Source organism: Triticum aestivum, chromosome 2B (genome assembly GCF_018294505.1).
Source record: "Triticum aestivum cultivar Chinese Spring chromosome 2B, IWGSC CS RefSeq v2.1, whole genome shotgun sequence".
Classification (NCBI taxonomy): Eukaryota; Viridiplantae; Streptophyta; class Magnoliopsida; order Poales; family Poaceae; genus Triticum; species Triticum aestivum.
The window spans coordinates 182472984-182490140 of NC_057798.1; the positions used below are offsets into that span (position 1 = coordinate 182472984).

The window sequence follows — 17157 nt, forward strand, 5'->3', positions numbered from 1 at the left end:
TGTTATGCGGTTTGACCGATAAAGATCTTCGTAGAATATGTAGGAGCCAATATGAGCATCCAGGTTCCGCTATTGGTTATTGACCGGAAACGTGTCTCGGTCATGTCTACATAGTTCTCGAACCCGTAGGATCCGCACGCTTAAGGTTTCGATGACAGTTATATTATGAGTTTATGAGTTTTGATGTACCGAAGGTAGTTCGGAGTCCCGGATGAGATCGGGGACATGACGAAGAGTCTCGAAATGGTCGAGACGTAAAGATCGATATATTGGACGACTATATTCGGACACCGGAAAGGTTCCGAGTGGTTGGGGTATTTTTCAGAGTACCGGGGAGTTACGAGAATACGGGGGAAGAAGTATATGGGCCTTATTGGGCTTTAGGGGAGAGAGAGAGGCAGCCCCCCCCCCCCAATGACTAGTCCGAATTGGACTAGGGGGAGGGGCGGCGCCCCCTCCTTCCTTCTCTTCCCTCTCCCCCTTCCTTGTCTCCTACTCCTACTACATGGAAGGGAAGGAATCCTACTCCCGGTGGGAGTAGGACTCCTCCAGGGTGCGCCATAGGGGCCGGCCCTCTCCCCCTCCTCCACTCCTTTATATGCGGGGGCAGGGGGCACCTCTAGACACAACAACAATTGATCTCTTGATCTCTTAGCCATGTGCGGTGCCCCCCTCCACCATAGTCCTCCTCGATAATATTGTAGCGGTGCTTAGGCGAAGCCCTGTGACGATAGAACATCAAGATCGTCACCACGCCGTCGTGCTGACGGAACTCTCCCTCGACACTCGGCTGGATCGGAGTTCGAGGGACGCCATCGAGCTGAACGTGTGCTAGAACTCGGAAGTGTCGTAGTTTCGGTGCTTGATCGGTCGGGCCGTGAAGACGCACGACTACATCAACCGCATTGTTCTAACGCTTGCGCTTTCGGTCTACGAGGATACGTGGACAACACTCTCCCCTCTCGTTGCTATGCATCACCATGATCTTGAGTGTGCGTAGGAATTTTTTTGAAATTACTACGTTCCCCAACATCAACCCCCTCCAACAACTTCTCGAAATGGCTACGAGAAAGGGGCTCCGCCATAAGATTAGGGGACATGACGCTATTGTGAGAACATCCATATATGCGGATGATGCGGTGGTGTTCATGGTGCCCATCAAGAGAGATATTGATAGCCTTTCCGGCATCCTCAAAGGCTTTGGTGAAGTCATGATCCTCCAAACCAACTTTCACAAGGTCTTGGTAGTTCCTATAAGACATGGGCACCTCAACCTTGAGCACATTCTTCAAGGCTTGTCGACTACGAAAACATCCTTTCCAATGAGATACTTGGGCTCCCCCTCTCGGTGTGACAATTCAAGAAGGTGGATTTTCAATTCCTTGAGGACAAGGTGATGTCCAAGCTCACCCCTTGGGAGGGCAACAACATGATCACCATTGGGCGTACCACTCTTGTCAAATCGGCCCTCTCCTCACAAGTGGTATACTACACCACCCCGTTGATTGTACCCCCGAGTATCCTCCACAACACAAACAAAATCGAGCGGTCCTTCCTTTGGCCTGGTTCGGATAAGACCACCACCAGTGCTAAATGCAAGGTTTATTTGGACATGGTGTGTCGGTCTGTCGAGCAGGGTGGCCTTGGAGCCCTAAACACAATGAAATTTGTGAGAGCATTAAGATTGAGATGGCCTTGGTATGAATGGAAGGAACAAACAAAAATATTGGTTTGCATGGGAAACCCATGTGATGAGATGGACATCGACCTCTTCTATGCCTCCACCATAACCACTATCGGCAACAGAGCCAAGAACCCTTTTTGGGAGGCACCTTGGGTGCAAGATCGGAAACCCAAGGAGACCGCGCCCCTTATTTTGAGGCATCCACGAGGAAAAATTGAAAAGTCAAGGATGTGCTCCACAACGATGCATGGATATCCAAGATAAAAATCACTATCAACTTCATCTTCGAGCATGTAAGACAATTCATAGACCTTTAGATTCTTCTCCAAGGGTTCCACCTTGGGGAGCATGCCGAAGACAATATAGATTGGAAGCATGCGAAGAACAATCAACCCTCCACGGCCACCGCTTACTTGGCACAATTCATGGGCACTATCTACTCCCTGATGCCACACACGGTGTGGAAGGCTTGGGCTCCCCCTAAAAACGTCAAATTCTTCTCATGGTTGGTGATTCAAGAAAGAATTTGGACCGCCGATAGGTTGGCAAAGTAGGGTTGGCCAAATTGCGAACCCCCCCCCCCCCTTTGCAAGAAAGAACAAGAATCCGACAAGCACCTCTTCTACAAGTGTAGATTCACACTTCCTTTATGGTACTTGGTCAATGAGTGGCTACACCTCGACACCTCTTCATGGCATCTTGAGCAAACGGTTACAGATTGGTGGATCAACCGCTACGGCAACAACATCCAAAAGCGTAAAGCTTGTGCATCCCTCACCATGCTCATTTCTTGGTCTATATGGAACGAAAGAAATGCACGGGTCTTTCACAACAAGTCCTCACCGTCAACAATCTTGCTCAACGACATCAAACTTGAACTATCTCTTTGGGTGGTCGCGGGAGCCAAAAAAATAGGGACCATCATTTCGGGGGAGTAACACCTTTTGTAATCCGAGCATGTAACAAACAATCTATTCTCTTCTTAATTCATACATGAGGCAAATCTTTTGCCCCCATTTAAAAAAAAAAACAAAAACACCATGACATTTTGTCAACCAAAATCTGAACCCTCGACCGCCTGTCTGCCGTGCGGCCGCGCCGATTCCCAACAAGATATAGCTGCGTGCGATCTCATCTCGTCTGGACAAAACGAACTAGGCTTCCTGATACGCCGGCCGTCGGCCGATCATAGCCGAGTTGACCATGTGCCGCATAGTATGTGATAGATATGCAGCCTCGTTGCAAGATTCAGAAACCGTATTACACTATCGTATCCTCTCGGCCAAAAGCGACACGGGATTCAGGACCACATCGCGGCAGCTTCTCGCTACTTCTGGGCTCCATAATTTTATGCGTCGATCGACCCGTCCGCCAATGGTGAATCATGAGTGTCCCTGCCCTGTCCAGACATTCCAGGCAGAAAATCACAATGAAATTAGGGCTTGCAAGTTGCATCTAAACAACGGGGAATAGTAAACTTTCGTCAAAAACAAGCAAGTGAACTCTATCAGGCTAGGCACTCTCCTGGTTTAACTCATCTCATTCTCTCCTTCTTGTGGATCCCTAGGATCCTTCCTCAACTAACAAAGACCACATGCCAGCAACCAATCTCAAAACAGCCACACATGCCTGCTGTCGGTGCTACAGTGTACTTGTACACTGCTTCTGAGCTGAGGCGCTGTGTATGGATGGAAAGATGGCAATGTGGAAATGCCGATTTCCGGGTTCAAGTTCAAAATCGACAAGAAAGAAAAATGAGATTCTAGTTTTTTTTTCCTTCAGTTGTGGATCATGTAAGTGCTGTAGATGACTTGTTGAACCAGATTCTAGGAAATGCACCACATTGCACCAGGTTTTATATTACACCCCTAGTCCTGACTTGAGTTCTAAAAATGTGGATCAGCCAGCTATGTGTGTTAGACAAATACATGGTCCATCATGCATGGAATATAGTACGTACCACACAAAGGTATTCAAAATCCAGCTTGTTTTGGGACAAGCAAATGAAGAGAGTGGGAATTCTCCCATTTTTAACAGTACTTTGCAATGGACTCGTATTCAATTGACACATCGGCTTTTGCCAAAGGTGCACAGTGTTGCTTGGCACCCACTCATGTGTACCTTTTTTTCCAGAGTAGGCACAAACGCACACGAATGTGCCGGGGACCTGCCCCTGATCCAAATGCCAATGGAGATTTGGGATCGATGCAACCCCCAGCTCCAGGCCGGCTGGCTTTCCGTTTTCGGCTGCTTTGCATGTTCCGAGAACCCTAGTTGCTGTACCGTTTCTGTCCATTCATGGCGCATACTTTCATTGCACCATGTTCCACCATGATCTTGAGATTGACCACATTGATTAGACTAAGATGAAGTGCACATGAGGTTTTACTTTACTTCACTTATCTAATTACTGCAACATCTAGTATCCCACAGAGTGAAAATGACTTTATATATAAGGGGAGTATACATGGAACATGGATATATCAGGCCTCTGAAACAAAAATTAAAGGGAGTAATCCCTCAAAAAAGAAGAAGCAAAAGGAGTAAAACTAATTAAGCTGAAAACTGATTTCCTCCTATGAACAGCAGATCAAATCTTGGCCTGTCGACGCGTCCGTTCAGTGCAACACCCTGGTGCATTCCATCATATGCCCTCCGCCTCATTGATTTGGCGTTCAACACATCGTTCAACATCTATCACCGGGGTCATCACAGCGTCGATGGCACTATAATATCCGTGTAATCTGCAAAAATTTACACCATCAAAAATTCAGCAATTGGCACGATAACTCTAACTGTTGATACTTGGAGATCTTTTGGGTGACCTGGTTGGTCCATGCACACAATACAATAGTACTATGCGTATCAGTTATAGAGCTTACCATTTCACATCATAACGATCTTGAGCTTGTGTGTCAGGTATCGCTTTACACTACACCTCTAGAACAATGACTGCAAAAAAGCAAGAAATTACACATAAGTCCATGCTTATTAAGTTCTACGTACGCAAAGAAACACTTCAATCTTCCTGCATGCATGAGTGCAAAGTAGTAGTAGTAGTCACTCATCACTTCATCAGTCGCCACTCCATGCTAATTAGTTAAGTCTGAAGTGAAATTAACCAACTCTGGCAACTTACAATCTGAATCTGTTTTGTCCCACTTGAAGACATCTTCTCCATAGTCATCCTCCTCATCCTCGTCGTGGCGACCATCCATTTGGATCCTCCCCATTGGTTTATCCTCTAGGTAATACTTCCTCGACGACGATGCCGCGTTGCTCTGGCGCGGGGCGCTCATCTTCTTTTGAAGCATCGTCTTAAACAACTACACATACACAAACAAAAGTTAGGAAAATACGCATTATTTTTGCATGATCGGCCATGCATAACAAAACATGATAATTAAACCTAACTATTTGAACACTGGATATATTAAGATCATGCATGGTAATTTTTGTATATTACCTTCTCCAGTTTTGTTTCAACTGGATCCTTGAGGCTGGGCTGCGGCGGGAAGCCGCCCCGGCAGGCGAACATGTTCTTGAGAAGGAACTTGAAGGAATTCTGCTTGACACCCCCGCCGTTGCCGTTGGTGCTGACGAGGAGCTCCCTGGCCTTGCTGAGTATGATCTGCGTATCCGGCGAGAACTCCCCGTTCTGCCCGCCATCGGCGCCCTGCAGCCTGAGCGAGAGCCGCCGGTCGACCTCGAGGCTGGAGGGGCAGTTGAGGAACCTGTCGAGCGGCAGGTTCTGCTCCTCGTCGCCGGCGCCGGCGGTGGAGCCGCGGGAGCTAGACTTGGACTTGGCGCGCCGGAGTAGCTTGTTCAGCGCGTCCTGCAGCTTCTTCACCTCCTCGATGGTGAAGTCCGGCACCCCCTGATCTGGCGCCGGCGCCGGCGTGGGTTCGTTGCCGAGGGTTCCGATGGAGAGCATGCTCCAGTCGCCGGGGAGCTCGTCGTCGCCCTGGCCGCGGCAGCTCTTCTCCCGGACCGGGGCATCTACGCACGTGAAACGCATGCATGAGCATCTACGTACTCTTCAGAAAGCGTACGTACGCATGCATGGAAATGAAACGAAACGAGTGACTTACTGCGAACCGAGCTCGCCCCGGCGGCGGCGGCGGATCGTTTCTTCTCCTGCTTGGTGTTTAGCCGATTCTGCACCCAGTTGATGATCTAGAAGACGAAACCAGCAGAGTCAGCTGCAGTAGTCCAAAAACTAAAGAACGTAGAAAAGGAAGAAGAACTGTCACACAAGAACGTCGTCAGCAGCGAGCTTACCCCCATGGATCCCTACTCTCTTCAAGCGCTGCTGGCTTCTCCGGACGGGTCGGTGAATTACCCTGTGAGATTAGCGCAATGTATCCGCAAGAACGATCGGTGAGCAGCTGATACGCAACTGTTTTCAGGGTTTTTCAGGTGCCCTCTGCCTGGCGATGAGCGAGGACACAACGCACGGGGGCTTCTCCTGCGGCCACTACTGCATGTATCGGGACGAAAGCTCGAGAGCTAGCGCGTCTAGTAAAAAGGAGGCGAGTGAGTGAGTTGGATGGAGCAAGGGTCCCCTACCCCCGGGAATTAAATAGGTGAGTGAGAGGTCTGGCGGCCGAATTACATCCGGTGGCAGGCTTCCTGCTTGATGTATACTCCCTCCGTCCCAAAAAACATGTCGCGGCGGCATTTTTTCAATTTAGCCCTCGTGGTTTTCCCGACCAAACTCGCGGTCCTCTGTCTCCTTCCTCACTCTTCTCCGACGCCGGCCGATTTGGTCGCGCCTCCCTTGCCCTCGCCCCCGCCGCCTTGCTCCCCCTCCCGCCGCTGAACGCCGCTCCCCCCCCCCCCCCCCCCCCCGCGCCGCCCCACGCGGTGGTTTCCGTCCTCTCCGCCCGCCGCCTCGTTCCCCTCCGCTCGCCGGCCGTGAAGGTTCGATTTTTCGGAGACCACTGTCCGGAGTCCTCGCTCTCCTTCCGCCTCTGTCCATCGTCAACCACCTCCCCGCCTTCGACCACGAAGCTTGCCCCCTCCATGACGCCGTCGACCAGAGCACTAGAAAGCATAGGTGCCCCTTTTCCACTCCTCGGACGGCTACGCGCTCAAGGTGGAGGAGCTCGCCGGAGTGGTGCTGACTGGCGACTCTGTGGTGGGAAAGTCCAATCTGCTCTCCCACATCACCCGCAAGGAGTTCTGCCTTGACTTCAAGTCCACCATCGGCGTCGAGTTCGCCGCCCGCGCGCTCCACGTAAGACCAGATTTCCTTGCTGTTCCCCACCTCCTCCTCCTCGGTTAGATCTGCAGCTTATTTTCTTCTTCCCTGCGCTCCAGATGCAGATTATTGCTGCCAAACAAGACGAGCTAGCTAGTAAATCGATTGCTAACAAATCAAATCTGAGTGAAAAGGTACCACTTTTCTGAGTAAACTCAAGTTCATGTGCTTCAGTAATTATTTGAAGATGTAGTCAAGTTCATGCTTCGGTAGTTGATGCTCTTGTTATACTCAGGTCTGTATTATACAGAGATGCTCTAGTACAAAGGATAACAGTGACCTGTAGTTCATGTTGATCAACAAAATTATTGCCAATAAAGTTGATACACATGTTGACCTGTAGGAGTATTTGGCAATTCACAACAATCATGTTATACTCAATTCTTGGTGCTGCTATTTTCAGTTTGTAAAATTAGAGTGCTGAAGAAGTGTATTTTCCATTTTGAAACTGAAAATAAGCTGTCAAAACTGAAAGAAATTGGAGTACCGATGATCTGCTTGTATTGTCATTTTTCTGTTTGGATTGTGCACCAAAAGAAACTGTTGCCAATCAGTTAGTACCATAATTATTGACACGGATTATTTAGGACAATCCATGAGGTTTTCTTAGATGCAAAAAAGTTCTGTTTGTTGTGTGTATCACAAATTCAGTTTTAGTTCAAGTGAAGTTTCCTGTCCTTTAGGTTTATTCTTATCAGTGAAGTCTAGTTCCAGTGAAGTTTTAGGTTTATTCTGAAAAAATGCATTCTTCTTATAAATGAGTGTAGCTACAAATGTTAGACATACTCCGTCAAGTACAGTAGTGCGCATATCTTTGAAACATCTTGGAAAATATGCAGAGTAGCTGTTGATGTTGATCTCCAGCATGTATGCAGAGTAGTTGTTTACTGAATTTTAGGAGTACACTGACTGAAGCAAATTTTAGAATGACTGAATTTTCAGCCAAGTTTGTTTCTGAACAGTAGTGACATGGAGTAGTGTAGTGGTCCTGTAGTGACCAAATTTTCAAATACTCTCTGTAAGTTGGTGAAAATACCCCTTATATACTCTTACAACCTGGGATTGCAATTGCAATTGCAGTAGTTGATAAAGCTAGATTGATTACAACATGTAGGCCCTTTTTACTAAAGCTAGATTGCAATTGCAGTAGAAGATAATCTCATACCATATCATCTATTGATGATATGGGATTAGAAAAGGCCTTGCTTGCCTCATTAGTTGCTGTAGTTGCTTGCCGCATTTCTATAAGTTAGTTTTCTGGTTCAAAACTTGGTGAAGAAACTGGGTTTCGGCCCTTTATCGAAAGATAACTGATCAGAACTTACTGCAGGCGCACGTTAGCGCCTGTATGCTTTGACATTGTCGAAACTGAAAATTTGCAAGAGTTTGATGTTTATACTGATGTCGAAACTGAAATTTTCCTTACTATTGTTAGCTGTTGAACTTTGTACTCCTCCAGTGGTAGAGATTACTAATCCATGCTAAATTCAAATTTTCCTTACTATTGTTAGCTGTTGAACTCTGTACTCATGTGCCATGCATAAATAGTGTTATCTTGAATGACTGATCTAAGTCACATATCTTACGAGTTAATTTTTGATACAGCAAGCAACAGCATGACGAAGAGATTACAACAACAACAGTCGCTACAGATCAATCGACAGGGGAAGAACAGCAGAAGACCAGAGATTGTACTGTACCTTCTTCTTCAGAGAAGATCAGCAGCGAAGAACAGCAGGTCAGCATGAGCACGAGCTCCACCAGCAAGCATGCAGCGTGGGCGAGCGTACACGCACCCGAGCGTGGGTGATACTCCAATGGCAGCGGCGCCGGTTTTTGGTCACCGGAGGAGCTTACTGACGAGCTCCAATGGCAGCAAGCACCAGACCACCACGGCCAGGCGAACCAGCAACCAATCGACAGGAGAAAAGTGACCTGGAGGACCAGAAGATCACCCTGAAGCTGTTGAGCCGCTCGGGGAAACTAGAGGAGGAGCGACGGCGCTGAGCTCGTGTGTGGAATCGGCGGCCGGAGTGGGAGGAGACGGGATCGATTCCGTCGATCAGCGGCTTCCCAGCAAGCGTGGCTCAAGGAGGGCGTAGGTATCGGCGAGGCGGAGCTCCTGGTATGCTCGGGAAGGACTGAGGAGGTGCGACAGCGCCGAGCCCCTGTGCGGACGCCGCTGACGGAGGGGGAGGAGACGGGCTCGTTTTTGGAGTGGGGGCAGCTCCTGTGCGGAAGCAGCGGCCGGCAGCAGGGGAGAATCTGCAGGATAAGATGCAGCAGCGGCAGGAGCTCCACCGGCAGCAGCGGCAGGAGCTCCACCGGCCTGGAGCCCGGCCGGCGGCAGGATCTTCCCGCGACTAGGGCCTGCGTGCGGGTTGATTTCAGAGAATTCAAAGTTGTGGGAGGGTGTTTTTGTAAAAAATGCGGTAGTTCAAATTTGAAACCCCTGCGACATGTTTTTTGGGACGGAGGGAGTATATTACTGCAATAAGGGGAAGAAAAGGACAAACGGCTACCTATGTTAATCAGGCCAAATTGCATCCAGTTGAAGCATACATTACTGTTTCCAAGAATCGCCGTTACGAGCATACAGTGTATGTTGTACTTTTCCTTTTTTACCGTATATAGACTAAGGCAGTGGTTGAAATGAAGCATTCGTGTTAAGAGGGAATCACACAAATACACAACATTTGGGGCTGAGGTAATACAAAACCTCGACTCTAGGTTTTTTTTAACAAAAACCCACAATTCCAGGACTAGTCACTAAAAAAAACAAATATTGTGTAAATGTTGTGCATTTGTGCAATTTGCTCTAGTGTTAATTAGGTGCAAGCACTGCTTGTTTGTCCTTATCTTATCGTGGGAGCTTAAATATAGAGGTGCTCCAACATTCGCAATGAATCACATGGATTTTTCAAAGAGAATTGGATCGGGCATGTACTTCCTCTCTTCTTGTTTGTAACTCTAATTTTATCAAATTTTGTTCTGGAATTTAAATAGAAACATATAATTAATAAACCGCAAGGGAGGGAGTACACGAGTAGAAATATAGGATCACAACTCGGGGATATGATTGTACCGGTTGTTTTCTCCCTATGTAAAAATGGTGTGTTTACTGCTCTGCTCTGGTTTTTTAGTGTGGAGTTTTTTTTGTACCCACATAACCACACTGCAACACGAGCAAAAAATGAAAGCACCATCTATGCATGCCCTCGAACTCAACCATGCACACCGCCGCCAATGGCATGCCACCTCCTCATTCGCACGCTTGTGGCACTTACCCGATTAACCCGCTGCTACCCACATCCCCCAAGTTGCAAATCTCACAATGAAATGCCCCGGCAGACCGTCACCGGCGCAGGCGACACTCGCACCACTCTGCCCTCTCAATCTGTCGTGACAAAGCGTCCACAACCTCTCAACTTGCATTGCCAAATCCCCCATCTTGTGCCGCAACTTACCGCTAACCACACCACCTGCTCCATGCGAATTCCAGTAGCATGTAGGTGACCGAGGGCTTAAGGGGGGTCACTGGCAAGGTAGAGCCTGGCCCATATTCCGTTGAGGTCGGCCTAATCCATGTTCTTTGATTCAAATGATTTTTGGAGGATTAGAATCCTTATGATTTTTTTGCATGTTGGTCGTTTGATTGAATCCTATGATATTTTTCGCAAGTAATCATTTGTACTATATTTCATTAAAAAATCTAGCATCCACTTCAACTTCTTTAAAAAAATCCTTTGTTCTCCATGTGATGCAATCTGACAAACTCAAATCCTACAGGATTTGAAAGCGCATGCTAGTGTTTTTTTTGTCTATCCCTGCGTTTTTACAATGCCGCAAATTGAAGAGGCCCTCAATTTGACATGGTTTGTTAGCTGCATAGTGTTCTTCCAATATGATAATTGGATGTCATGGCAGTGTTTTAACGGTCTATGTATGTATACCCTGTTATAACGCATATAGTCCCTCTGTCAGAAAATACAAAGTTGTAGGTTGAGACATTTATTTTGAGACGGGGGAGTATAAAATTAGCTGATCAAGGTAAAAGGATGGAAGATCGTCCTTGAGAAAAGCACGCCCCATGCAGCAGCCAAGAGACTAAACCAGATGGAATACACACAACCAGGTGCCCGGTGCCAGCAGCCAAGAGCCTGAAGCCCCAGAACCTGAAGCCCTGGAACCGAAGCGGGCGTGCGTGGCGCGGGCGCAGCCGATGGATGAAACCGAGCAAGATCCGCCGGGGCTCGCCTACGTGGGCTCACACGGACCCCGCCATCGCGCCCCTAGTTTAACCCAGCTGCGCGCGTGGGAGATCGGGCTCCCTCCATCCACTAAAAAAAACTTAATCACGCCCACTAAACCCCTCCGGTATTCAGGCGGGATCGGAGGGGGGCCTCGTGGGGACTAATTAATCACGCCGCTAATTACTAAACCCGGAGACTAATGGCGGCCCGGGCGTCCAGGGGGTTAATGAGGAGTAGACCGGCGATTAAACAAGCAGGTGTCAGCCCGACACGATGTGGTCTGGTCTGGTCGTGACACTTGGCGCCTTGGATCGTGTTGGATGGCCCCTGATTGGCCGCGCCACTCGCAAGCGCCGTGGATGGGCCGACGCACGCGCATATGTCATTTTCTCGACAAGAAAATTGGGCGCCGTACTGCTCCGACGTGCCCCATGCCAGGCCTCTCCCAGGCAGTCGCGCGCAAAGGAAGAAGAAGGTCAAGGAAACGATCTTCCGTTCCCCACTTGCCCCGGTAAACACCCCTCAAAAAAAAAACTTGCCCCGGTAAACGTCCTTCTTGTGCATCGACGGAAAACATTTGGCGCGAACCAACCTGTGGTTGAGATGGTTAGGTGGACAGTGGTATCCCCAACTCATCAGGGTTCAAACCCTGGTGCTCGCATTATTTCTGGATTTATTTCAATTTTGTTAGGGTTTGTGTTCTGCTCATGAAGACGAAATGGCGGCGGCTTTCTGAAGATGGAATAAAGGTCTCCCCGTTCCAGTGGTGCGTCTAGTATCGTTGGCAGGCGTGTGGAGGTGTGTCTCCGGCGGATCTATCTTTGGTGGATTTGCTCGGATCTCGTTGGTGTTCGTCTACGTTCGTGTGTCTCCGGATTGGATCCTTTCGATCTATGTTATTCTTCATCTGCGGCGATTGCCGTTCTGGTGCGCTGGTCCTATGTGGCCTTAGCAACACAACTTCCCGACTGTCTACTACAACAAGTTGTGACCGACTCTGACGATGGAGGGGCGATGACGGCGGCGCGCCTTCGGCTCGCTTCAGTGCTTGTGGACGTCGCTAGGTGGTCTACGGATCTGGATGTAATTTTTATTATTTTTGGTATTCGTTGTACTGCCATGATTGAAGATGAATAGATCGAAAGATTTTCCGAAAAAAAAGATGTTCCCGTCGACGACGAGGCGCCTACGGTGACTTCATAAATCTCAAGATGATATGTCGGCTCAGTCTTTCGAAGGTGATTATAGGGGTAGGGTATGCGTGTGTGCGTTTATAGGGATGAGTGTACGCGCGTATATATGAGCGCTCGTGTCTATGCTGATGCTAAAAAAAAGGAAAACATTTGGCGCCTATCTCCCAGGCTTATTGTACTGGGGGCTTGGGGGCGATGCACGCACGTGTCACCTTTTTTCTCAAAATAAAAAACTGTGCTACTGCTAGTCTACTACTACGTGCTCCATGCCTCTCAAGTCAAAGCTGTGCTAGGAGAAAAAATAACTGCTAATTAGGTTGCATTGCAGTCCTGCCCAAATATAGACACGGTGTTACTGTATGACCCTAGAGCCACAATAATCCGAAGATACATGAGAATCACATGAAATTGTAGCGAAGAACCGAGAACATGGGAGAGGTTCAGAGTTCATTAACAGTTTAGTTTAACACACGCAGGTCCTTATCCTCTTATACCATTGACGCCTATGGCTAGCGATCCGCATCGCATTTTGCCGCTGCGACACACCTACCGCATGCATACCGCCGAAGTGTATTATCGAAAACAATTGGACCTTAAACACTTTCAAGGAAGCAAGTCAAATCACAAGCCACATGACTTGACAAAGGCGGCGTCTCCCCTGGGCATCGGCCAGCATCTTTGGCATTTTAAATGAATATAATAAAGCCACCGTTCTACTTTAAAAAGAAGTCTCTACCATCTGCTCTCTCCTTTTTGTACAGTACAATATATAAAAAGGCTCATCCGAACATTTGGGCTAGTCCAAACTTACACTAACTATCCGAAGTTGTATCATCATGGACAAGTTGTACAACCAAAGACGGCCTGATCATTCTTGATCAAGCATTCTACACAGTATGACACCCACAGGCTCCGCCCACTCTAGTTATGTACACACCCCGGGCTCTCACTACGACTCGGACCCTCCACAGCACACCTCCGCGCAGCACTCGTAGCAGCCAAGGCACGAGAGCGCGGCGCACACCTGCGCCATCAAGATGGCGCACTGGTCGTTCATCTTGTTGCACGCCTTGATGCAGCACATGCAGCAGAGGCAGTCTGCGACGCGGCTGCAGCACCCGCCCGCCTTCTTGAATATCTTCAACGTCTCCAGTGGTTTCTCGTCACCGAAACATGTGAGGAGGTTTTCCCTGGTGGCTGCTTTGTCACCGAATCCAAGTTTTAGACCATGAAGCTGGAATCGTAATGGCTCGTTGGCGCCTTTGCGTCCTTTCGGTTTCTGCTTGACCTGCTTAGTAGTGAGTGCACAAAGTTTTAGTTAGCAGTCTTTATAATGTTCCAATAAGGCATCGACAAAAGAAACAGCGATATGCAATAGAGATCATCTCTAGGGCCGATCATGTAGGACCTACTTTTTGTGCTGCATCCAAATTGGTTTGAAGTACAACCATGCTTGTGTACTCTGAAAGAACACTATTCTCTATGCTTAATTTTATCACCTGCAAAATAGAAGAAACAGAGTTACTCAAAAACTATGCAACCATATAATATCAACTGAATGGTTTCAAACCGCACAATACAAGATGCTTTGAGCCATAAATGAACTGGAAACTGATCAGCACAAAAGCATGCAGCAACAGCACATCTTTAAATGTCTCAAATATCAACAGCTTTTCACGGTTCTTCAGAATAGGGATGTAAACTGAAATATCAGCAACTTGTCAAAAACCAATCAACAACCCTTTTGCTTGTCTACTCATATGATGCATCGAACAACCATGTTTTTGGTGCTTCTTCAACTTTGTGCGCCATGATACGACAAGTTCTTGTTCTAGGATAACTCATTGATTTCTATTTCTATTAAATATAACTCCATGCCCTGAAAGCTCAATGCAGGTTTAAAGCAAAAAAAGAGAAGGCGATGCACAATTGGATTAACCTGCGGCTCACCTTTCTCTCCAGTTGTTTGTCTGCAGAAAGCCATGCCTTTGCTGTGAGAAGAGCAATCTGCTGTGCTGCGAAAATCTGGAAACCATGATAAAAGAAATGCAGAACTTCTCAGCATACTAGGATAAGTGATGGTCCTAAAGCATGTAATACCACTTGGCCAAAGATTTAAATCATCTTCACAGAATCAAGTTAAGAACTTGCACAAGTATCCCCATGAATCATAAGACAGATGTACAAAGTAGCAAAGTTTGAGCATTTTACGTTATCAAGAGGCATGTCCGTTATATGCTGGACCTTCAGCTCAATCGAGATCTCTATCATGTCAGCCAAGTAACCCGTTGCCACAACTGTCTCAGGGAACTTGCCTTGGTATTTTCCAGATATACATAAAGGACACTGTGCTGAAATGTCTGGAATATATTCAGAATCCACCTGAACAGAACAGAAAAGGTACAGTAATAAGATCATCAAACATACTATGTTATGGTTATATAGAAGATGATAAGCAGTAAGTACAGTCTAATCCACATCTGTACACTGCCTGGAAAAATAATCTGAACTGTCTAATACAGAACACCGCAAGATAAAGTGCCTAATAAAGCATTATACTACCTCCATTCCAAAATATAAGACGTTTTGGTAGGCTAAACTAGCCTACCAAAACGCCTTATATTTTGGAATGGATGTAGTATACCACAAAAACGTGATGCCAGCAAAAACTGCAAAATGAAATTTACAGCAGTCGATAAATGCTAAGGGCACAGTTTCTTTTTTTATCATAAGCATCCTATAAATTCACAAAACCAAGTACTACCTCCGTCCGAAAATACTTGTCCTAGAAATGGATAAAATGGATGTATCTATATCTAAAATAAGTCTAGATACAACCATTTCTAGGACAAGTATTTCCGGACAGAGGGAGTAACTTTTAGATCAATATGGTATTATACAAAAAGTGATGTAATTAACATGCAGACTCACTTCAAAATCATCGAGATGTTTCGTAGCATCAATGGAGATGTTTGCCACTATTGTATTTGATGCTTTCCTGAACCACTTAACTATTCGACTCTCAATTGATCCTGGATAAAAAAAACCAGGGAAAAGATACTATAATAAATATTTAGTAACTTGACTTCAATAAATCCTGCATTTATTGTTAATTAATCCAATTAATGCATACCAATAAACAGGTTGTTGAACTGTTGATTGCTGAAAGATGTATTGCACATATCTCCAAATCAGTGATATAAATAGTCTCCGTCCCAAAAAGCTTGTCTTACATTTGTCTAGATATCCGTATCTAGACACGTTTTAGTGTTAGATACATCCATATTTAGACAAATCTAAGACAAGCTTTTTAGGACGGAGGTAACACTGTTATTAAATTGACACAACTAAAAATTAGATTAAATCACAGTCAAAGAGCATGCTAGGAATTATTCTTTTAGTGAAGTTTGGTAGCTCTCAGCTTATTACGATGAAGGACCTGGGTAGATACATGGTTTTTTAAATGGGAAGATTGACGTACTTCTCAGCAAACTTCGATGACCCGTGAATATCATCTCAATAATGAATTGAACTGATCACAGTTTATACTTCACGTTTGCCTCATATCCTCTACAACAACAACAACAAAGCCTTTAGTCCCAAACAAGTTGGGGTAGGCTAAAGCTGAAACCCACAAGATCTCGCAACCAACTCATGGTTCTGGCACATGAATAGCTAGCTTCCACACACCCCTGTCCATGGCTAGTTCTTTGGTGATACTCCAGTCCTTAAGATCTCTCTTTACGGACTCCTCCCATGTCAAGCTCAGTCTACCCCAACCTCTCTTGATGCTAATCAAAAAATAATATCATGGCCATCACTCAAAACACGCAATAGAAAAAGGTTATACATAATACACAGATCAATTTTCTATATTCAAAGTTCAGATAAGGGCACATCATACGGTTTTCTAGTTCAAGTAAATGAAAGCAATGGGGTAAAAGGAGTGGGAGATTAGTACCTGTCTCGAGTGCAGCATCAAAATGCCCCTTGCCAATTGATGCCACCATGCGCAAGAAATAATGGTTGCAATATAAACCTACATTTTCAAGTGAGTGGGTTGCAAAGAATTAGAAAACAAAGTCCGAGAAAAAAAGAATTAGGAAACAAACACACCATACTACCAAAGAACAAAATAACAAAAACATAGTTATGACTTATGACAAATAGACAATTATATGTGACCACACAAAGTTGTCTGTAAGCTCTTTTACGCAGGATGCATATAGAAAGATCAGATGCCGGGAATAAGAAACAATGGTTGCAATATAGAAAGATCAGATGCCAATAAGCTTAGAAACAATTTTCATTTTAGCCTGACAATTACTTGGATATAGTTCTAGAATTCAGGTACAATAAATTGTGTACTGGAAGGTGCTCCTTGAGATTACCTAGTCCGAACGTAGAAATTCGGGGAGATTTAGATCCTCTGCTGAGCAGCTCATTTTTCACAGTTTGACAGATGTCATGCTCATCATCAACCGATCCATCAGTCATAAGAAAAATTTGTGGGAGCGCATCATGGGCACTTGACAATAATGCCATCGCCTTGCATGAGAAAAAAAACACAAAAATGAAACAACAGGGGGGGGGGGGACTATTATGCCCATACACATTGGGATCTTATTCAAAATAATAATAATACCTCATTTAAAGGATGCATAATATCTGTGCCACCCTCAGCAACAAAGTTGGCGTTCATCCAATCATTCGCACTTGCTATTGCTTTTTCATTTACTTTCTCTAAACATGATGAGAATGAAT

General features: G+C 46.2%; 2 protein-coding genes across 2 annotated transcripts in view; both read right to left on the minus strand.

The window, feature by feature from the left end:
• Nucleotides 1–4616: 4616 nt before the first annotated feature.
• Nucleotides 4617–5971, minus strand: LOC123039153 (protein NEGATIVE GRAVITROPIC RESPONSE OF ROOTS-like). The gene is made up of 5 exons (XM_044462429.1): nt 5966–5971; nt 5776–5860; nt 5151–5683; nt 4824–5010; nt 4617–4636 (listed from the first exon to the last, which is right to left on the minus strand). The coding sequence occupies exons 1-5, from the start codon at nt 5969–5971 to the stop codon at nt 4617–4619; spliced, it is 831 nt and encodes a 276-aa protein (XP_044318364.1).
• Nucleotides 5972–13030: 7059 nt separating this feature from the next.
• The window catches only part of LOC123044225 (uncharacterized), a gene marked incomplete in the record, with an annotated part of 8208 nt that continues 4081 nt past the window's right edge, over nt 13031–17157 (minus strand). Inside the window, 7 exon segments of the mRNA XM_044466904.1 lie at nt 13031–13681; nt 13806–13892; nt 14344–14418; nt 14605–14775; nt 15325–15425; nt 16355–16432; nt 16785–16941. Of these exon segments, the coding sequence (XP_044322839.1) occupies nt 13343–13681; nt 13806–13892; nt 14344–14418; nt 14605–14775; nt 15325–15425; nt 16355–16432; nt 16785–16941 (1008 nt within the window).

Excerpts from the sequence above, each read along its gene's own strand:
- LOC123039153 (XM_044462429.1), bottom strand. Across the intron at positions 5,011-5,150 it reads TTGAAACAAAACTGGAGAAG|TTGTTTAAGACGATGCTTCA; the intron begins GTAATATACAAA and ends GTGTATGTGTAG. Across the intron at positions 4,637-4,823 it reads GGACAAAACAGATTCAGATT|TCATTGTTCTAGAGGTGTAG; the intron begins GTAAGTTGCCAG and ends GCTTTTTTGCAG.